This window comes from Acomys russatus, chromosome 5 (assembly GCF_903995435.1).
Source record: "Acomys russatus chromosome 5, mAcoRus1.1, whole genome shotgun sequence".
In the NCBI taxonomy this organism is placed as follows: domain Eukaryota; kingdom Metazoa; phylum Chordata; class Mammalia; order Rodentia; family Muridae; genus Acomys; species Acomys russatus.
The window spans coordinates 77,946,131-77,953,724 of record NC_067141.1 but is presented as its reverse complement, the minus strand read 5'-3'; the positions used below and the strand labels follow the sequence as shown (position 1 = coordinate 77,953,724).

The following is a 7,594-nucleotide window of genomic DNA, read 5'->3' as shown; positions in this document are numbered from 1 at the left end:
TAATAGTCCAATTAGATAATTGCCATCTTTCACTCCTTTTGCTCCGCATTTCCCATAAAGGAATGAATGGGGAGAGCGGCGTGGAGAGGGCTTCTGCCCCGGCAAGGTGACGAGAAGGCCTGGAGCAAGTCCTTGCACAAGGCCATGCGCTTGAATTGAATCATTGTGGCCTAATCAATGCTGTTATTGGATTACTGGCTGTTGCTTTGCTTTTCTCAAAGACATTGTAGCAGGACAATGAAATAGCTAGGGGGAAACTTTTTTTTTAAAGCAGATCTCACAGTTGAGGTTCTCTCTCTCTCTCTCTCTCTCTCTCTCTCTCTCTCTCTCTCTCCCTCCCTCCCTCCCTCCCTTCACCTCCCCCCCCTTCCCCGCTGGACTCTGAGTACAAAGCTGCCCTTTGAATGGGCTGCCTCAGGGCTGCTGGAGGTGCAGGCATGAAAAAAATCTAACTGGGGCTACAGGAAGAGGGGCGGCAGTTTAAGATGGCTGTCGGCGTCGAGGTGTGTTAAGGAGTCGCTTGGCGAGAAAGCTTAGCTTTTTTTGGAGTGGGGAGGGAGAGAGTTTAGGGGGAAACTTTTCTCCTCCCCTCCTTCTTTTCCTACCCAGAGGCAACTGCTTTCTTCAGCTACAGGGACTGAGGGAGTACGCCACCCGCCCCCCCCCCCACACACACACTTCAGCTCTCTCTGGCGAGTCTGGAGGAAACCCCCTTTAGCCAGTATGTGAGCAGGAAGGTCAAAGGCAAAGAGAAAGTTAATAATGCCTGTTAATGCTGCTAACAATTCAGGATAAATCTTGTCAAAAGTTTTTCTGGAAGTGTAGGTCTTTGATTGTGTTTCCCGAAAGCAAGACCAATCATTTCCGTTTATTCACTGGCTAAACCCCTTCTTGATTGGGGACAAGGACAGAAACCATCCATTACGATCTGATATATTATCCAAACAATTTAGTGTATTCATGAGGTAACTGAAACGTGGGGGCTGCGAAATTACCCGTAATCAATTGCAACAGCGAGTGTGCGCCCCCCCAACCCCCCGGTGTCGGACAACCACAACTCGACCGTCTCAGTAACAGGCGGAGCCGCAGCGTTTCGGAGTTACTCTGTTCGCTACCTGATCGCCAAGCTGGGGACACTGGCCGTGCTCAGAGGACGCGGGCGCTGACGAGGCGGCCTCGCCACTGCAACACTGGGATCCTGGACAAGACCAGCCGCCTCTCTACTAGCGCGCCACACTCCGGTCGGCGCTGACCCTCCGTGGCCGCCGAAGCCACCCCGCGGGGACATTCATTCTCGCGGGCGGCCGAGCTTAGGGGCTGCGTTGTAGGCGTTTTGTCCCTGTCTGCCTCTTTTTTTTTCCTACCCCCTCCCTTTCTTCTTTTCTGTGTTGTTTTGCCTATGTTCGGGAAACCAGACAAAATGGACGTCCGGTGCCACTCGGACACCGAAGCCGCCAGGGTCTCGAAGAACACGCACAAGGAGAGCCGGGAGATCAAGGGCGCGGAAGGGAGCCTTCCCACAGCCTTCCTCAAGGAGCCGCAGGGCGCCTTTTCGGCGTCTAGCGCTTCGGAAGATTGTAACAAAAGTAAATCCAATTCCTCAGCAGACCCGGATTACTGCCGCCGGATCCTAGTCCGAGGTAGGGATGGGCAGGGCTTTCGGGCTCTTTCTTTTGGGGGGTAATTTCCCAGCCGCAGTTGCGCGTCGCTGTCCAGGGCTGGCAGCGACTTGTGAGAAAGTTGTTGCTGGTCCTCTCTTTCTTGGGTCCGGCCGGCTGCTGGGGTCCGGTGCCCGGGGCTCCTCCGAAAGCGCTCTCCCAGAGCGTCGGCCCTCGCAGCCCGGAGTGGCCCCGCCAGCCGGGCCATAGGAAGGAACCCAGGCGCTGCGAGGAGTGGACAGGCCACCAAGCTGCGGCCTCTCACCCGAATCCTCCGGGGGACCGGTGGGGGACTTGCGCGCGTCCTCCAGGATAAGGGCTTGCTTGCAGGCGCCCTGCCCTGCGGGCTTCTGCGCCCGAGCGCACCCAGTGGAGCGCTGGGCGTATGGAAGAGCAGCCTCCGGCCGCCGGACAGCGCCCGAGCGGTTAGCTAGCGGGGCTGAGAGCCCAGGCGCTGCGCTCCCGGTCTGACCGCTGCCGCAGGCAGAAACCACGGAGCTGGGTCTCCGGGCTGCGGATGCTGCCTCTTTGCTTGGCTCGGCCCGGCTCAAGGAGCCTCGTGTGCTCCTCCCGGGCATTGGCGGCGTCAAGGCCTGGTTTCAGCCGGCGCCGCCCCCGCCAGCAGAAAGCCAGGCCCGCAAACGGACATTCGGTCCCTCCTCCTTCCGCTGCCTGGAGTGGAGCGGGCTGGGGACTCGGAGTGGGGGTGGGGACCGTAGGAGCGAAGGCTGTTCTGCAGTCTGGGGCCATACTGGGCAGGGGTTATCAGAAAGAGCCCTTTTGGGATACGGGGGCCCGCAGCAGAGACGCCCTAGGCCGGAAGGAACAGCCACCTATTTGGTACTCAGTTCCTCCTCCGGTGTCTAGGGGGGACTCTACACAGACAGTCTGATTTCTCTTCCACTTAATGGTGTGAAGTTAGCCCCTTTGGCCTCCATATACTACAGGGTCTCGGCTTTATGACTGTGTTCACCCCGTACACCTGTCTCAGCCTGCTGGAGACTTATCCCAAGCTAGCTGGGGCCAAGGAGGCAGAGAAAACTGGAGGGTTCTGGTGGCTGACATCTACCCTTCCCTAGATGCCAAGGGGTCTATCCGAGAAATCATCCTGCCCAAGGGCTTGGACCTCGACCGGCCCAAGAGGACACGCACGTCCTTCACGGCGGAGCAGCTCTACCGGCTGGAGATGGAGTTCCAGCGTTGCCAATATGTGGTGGGCCGGGAGAGAACAGAGCTGGCTAGGCAGCTCAATCTTTCTGAGACCCAGGTACCCAGCTGCTAGGCTGCTCACAGCACCGGGCTTGCTCTCCCTATCCCCAGCACTCCAGTCTGCCTTCCCTCGCTATCTGCTTTGCATTGGGCCGAATCTCCCAGGGACTTCGAAGAGATGGGTTGGGACGAACGTCTTAGGCTCTTTCTTCTTTCTTAAACTGCCATTTCCTCTCCTCATCCTCAAATCCTCCGTGGTCTAATTTCTGCATACCTTGATTTGGCCAAGGGTGCCCCATATTCTGTCCCCCATTGGCTCTCAGGCTTAAGAATTTTTGGACGGCTTCTGATTTATAAAAGGCTGGTTCCCCCAGTTTGAATACATACCATCTTGGCTATATTCCCAGTAACACCCCAATTTGGGGGGGGGGCTTTTAGCTTTATCCAGCACCCAGATCAATTCTGCAGGAAGTAGGATTAGAAAGCGTTGCCAACTCTCAGAGACTCTCCTGTGAAAATCTGGCAGCCCCCACTCCCTTAAAAAGCCAGCCCCGAGCATCACTCTGGGATCCTAAGAGGACTGCCCTCTGTGCCAGTGACAGGAAGTGTCAGATCTGGTGACTTGGGTGCCTGCAGTGCACGTTGTGGTTTTTTTTTTTTTTTTTTTTTGCATTTTCGGTCTTCTCCTTACTATGCAGTCTCATGCTGCTTTGGAGCTAAGGGCAGAGACGCACATTATAAAACTCAGAGGGAGGTTTTGCCTGTGGGGTCTGTTTATGGGTTGGTCAGCTCTTTTCCTAGTCTCTTTTCCTGTGGCCGGCCCTGAAGCACGTGGGGGAGCATTTTAGGCCTAAAATCTGGGGGTGAATCCTGAGAACCGAGAGCGACAGAATAGTCAGGAAACCTCTTGAGTTGGCACAGTCACGCTCTCGTTGTCTCTGTTAACCTTCTTTAGCTTCAAAATCTAAATAGGACCCACCCCCCATAACCACTACCCTCCATTCTAGGCCAGAAGAGGCAAAAGAGAAGGGGATTGGGATTGGAATTGGAATGCGTTTAGTCTCTCTCAGGTTCCCGTCTTCCTCCACAATCCCAAACTTCCCGATGGAGTGAGTGCAGAGGGAGTGATAAATTAAGAGAATCCTTCAGACCCTTCAAACTAGCCGGTGGTGAAGGGTGCAGAAGGCTCGGCCTATGAGGCCCACCCTACACACATGCCTGCGGTCTACCCTCAGCTTTCCCAGCTGCTGCTGGCTCATGCTCAGTCTTTGGCCTAACAAGCAGGGACCAGTCCCTTGAAGCCTCTAAGAGGCACAAATGGATTTTTTGGGACTAAATTTGAACTCGTTGGGCTGGGGACCTGGATGTATGAAGGCTGAGAAACACTGTTCCCCAGCCACCTCTGCTTCCTGCACACACACACACACACACACACACACACACACACACACACCACCACCACCACCACCACCACCACCACCACCACCACCACCGCTCCCCTGCCCCCGCCTCCTTAAGCTCCCAGGCTGTGCTGATTCACCAATTTGTGAACCCAAAACTCCTCCGTGGGTGGGTATCGGCGCGGCCCACTGAAATATCTGCCTTTCTTCCTTACTAATGGTGTGGACATTTTTATGACTTTGCTTTTGTAACCCGCGCTGGTCTGGGCCCGGTTACATGACCCGGAAACATAGTCCAGTGGTGTGGTGTCCCCCTCGTGGTGGCTCCTGCTCAGCTAGCAGCTTAAGAGCCAAGACCCTCTGCTGCCGGGTGGGGCTGCGGCTAGGGTTGGGGTTGGGGGAGGGTCCCGGTAACCTAGGCGCAGCGCCCCCTCCCCACAAACCTTGCTGCATTTGACCCTGCTTTTCCCTGCTGCTCTCTCCCACTTTTCCTCCTGCATCTCTGCGCGCAGGTGAAGGTCTGGTTCCAGAATCGGCGAACCAAGCAGAAGAAAGACCAAGGCAAGGACTCGGAGCTGCGCTCGGTGGTGTCGGAGACCGCCGCCACGTGCAGCGTACTGCGGCTGTTGGAGCAGGGCCGCCTGCTGTCGCCACCCGGCCTGCCCGCCTTGCTGCCGCCCTGTGCCACTGGCGCTCTGGGCTCCGCGTTGCGCGGGCCCAGCCTCCCGGCTCTGAGTGCGGGCGCTGCCGCGGGCTCCGCCGCCGCTGCAGCCGCCGCCGCCGCCGCCACTGCCCCGGGCCCAGCAGGCGCGGCGTCTCAGCACCCGCCAGCGGTGGGAGGCGCTCCCGGCCCGGGGCCTGCAGGACCGGGGGCACTGCACGCGGGGGCACCGACTGCTAGCCACGGTCTCTTCAGCCTGCCGGTGCCGTCGCTGCTAGGCTCTGTCGCCAGCCGCCTGTCTTCCGCCCCATTGACGATGGCTGGTTCCCTAGCCGGGAATTTGCAAGAACTCTCAGCCCGGTACCTGAGCTCCTCGGCCTTCGAGCCTTACTCTCGGACCAACAATAAAGAAGGGGCCGAGAAAAAAGCGCTGGACTGATTCTAAGTGTTACCCTGTATTTATATTTATAACATCTATTGTGGTGGTATTTATGGACTCGCGCGCGTTAGGCGCCCAGTGCTCCTGCGCGGGTCTTCCTGGCCCCCACTAGGCCTCTAACTGCTCCCCTCCACCCTCCAAACCCCGGAGGCTACTGGTTCCATCTCACTTGGGCTGGTTTTGATCTCTCTACTTTTCCTTCCTCCCTCCAACCCCGGTTTCCTTCTGAATCCAGGAATGATCCAAAGAATTGGGGAGAAATACCCGGATTAGCCAACCCCCAGCCCGGCTAGCCAGGGAAGGAACAGACTGAACCTAAGTCCAGGCCCAGGGACACCTGCTCTGGATAGGGGCGCTGGGCACTGCTCCTATGAATATTCTGAAGAGGAACTACAGGAACTGAAAAGGCATCTTGGTCTCTTTAGATCCAAAAGGAAGGGCCTATCGCTTCTTGTCAGAGAAGCCCAGGCTTTGAGGAGTTCCTGGCCCAGAATTTTAGACCTCTCAGGATAGTCGGTGCATGCTCAGCTCCTGCGCAGAACTAATGAGCTTTACTTACCCCTGTAGGAAAACTCCAATTGCAGGCTCCTCGACCCCGAGAGACGATAAATCAAACAAAGGCGGTAATAAATTTGATCTAACAGCAAGCAATAAAGCAAGAGTAATTGTTACATGAAACCAGATGAAGTGTTACCTGTTTTTGAGCACTCATAAATAGTTGAGTTTGCAGGGTGTAAGAAATTCGGGCTAGAAAACACACCACGGGGTCGTGCGAAATAAAAACCCCGAGTGCTGCGACTTTAGATTAGAACGTAAAGAGGAAAAGCAAAGAAAAGCCAATGATGCCAATGAAAGAAGAATCGGAATCTTTTCAGCCCACAGCTTTCTGTTTCCCGAGCACAGTGGCTGCTGGCAGTCTCCTGGACAGCGGAGCTTCTCTAGAGTCTCCCAGAAGCGAAGCTACAGCAGACTAGCTGGGGGTGGAAGTAAATCAACACCCATTGCTTCGTCTTCTGAGCTCTTCTATCTATAAAGGCGGTCACCACGCAGGAAGCTCCAGGGATTTTTGAGCAGTTCTTTTGGGAAGGACAGGTTGGGATGCCCCGTGGTTTCTTGGTGCCAGTGGTTCCTTGCATGGGAGACAGGACCCGCATTTTCTCTCTCTTCTGAACCCCAGAGCGTCAGCCATTCTGAGTTAGAGCCCTTGGGTGCAGCTCCAGCCCTCACAGCAACCGCAGCCCCCAGAGCCACCGCCACTTGCATTTTAACCAAAACCACAGGTCCAGAGAGCAAGATGCCTCAGTGTCTAGAATGTATTCATTCATCTGAAACAAAGGCAAAACATTTTAAAAAGTAACTTTATTGTAAATTATTTACATCCTAAGTTTTTCCCTTTTTCTATTTTCCATTTCTTTTCTTGTTTCATTTTTCTTTCTTTTTGTTCTCCTCTCTCTCTCTCTCTCTCTCTCTCTCTCTCTCTCTCTCTCTCTGCAAATAGGGAATAAAAGAAAATAACAAGCGATTTAAATGTGGGTAGGTGTCACTGAATCCTGCCTACTAATTGTGTTCGGGATGTCTTGGCTCTTTGGATGTTTTTGTATTTATGTGGTGAGAGTGAAAAATATATATCTATGATGATAAAGTGTATTTTTGTTTTATATTTGAAAGATTAAAAATAACACACACACACACACACACACACACACACACACACACACACACACCAAAAAGGGGAAGAAAAAAACCGGCTACATGGGTTAAGGTTTGAGTCTGAGAGGGTGGGCACAGGACAGACACTTTCTGGCCCACTGGTGTGGGAGGAGTTTTTTTTGTCCCTGAAGAGACCCCACAGTTCCTCCTGAGTTCTTTTTGGTCTCCCCTTCTTTGTCCAAAGCATGGGTTCCTCAGGGCCATCCCTCTCCATCTGCACAATTCATGTCTCCCAGTGCTTTCCGGGCTTCTAGGGTTTTCCAGCTGAAAATACGTGGTCAGGGACAAACAAGATTTTAGTTAATTTCTTTTGACTTAAAAATCCGTTGTCTGTTAAACAGAAACTTGGAGGGCAAAAGAAAATGAACTAGATATTAATTCCTCTGTGTGTGTGTGTGTGTGTGTGTGTGTGTGTGTGTGTGTGTGTGTGTCTGGAGGGGTGAGGGGCTTTCCTTCATCCTGCCCCCAGGGCATAAAGCTGAGGCCCTGGATGGAGGCATTGCAATCTGGACTTGAG

The 7,594-nt window shown here is 54.3% G+C and overlaps 1 protein-coding gene across 1 annotated transcript; it reads left to right on the top strand.

Moving 5' to 3' along the window:
• Positions 1–1,071: 1,071 nt before the first annotated feature.
• Vax1 (ventral anterior homeobox 1) lies at positions 1,072–6,199 on the top strand. Its single transcript, XM_051147161.1, has 3 exons — positions 1,072–1,640; positions 2,738–2,925; positions 4,780–6,199. The coding sequence occupies exons 1-3, from the start codon at positions 1,400–1,402 to the stop codon at positions 5,365–5,367; spliced, it is 1,017 nt and encodes a 338-aa protein (XP_051003118.1). The 5' UTR covers positions 1,072–1,399; the 3' UTR covers positions 5,368–6,199.
• The last annotated feature ends 1,395 nt before the right edge of the window (positions 6,200–7,594 follow it).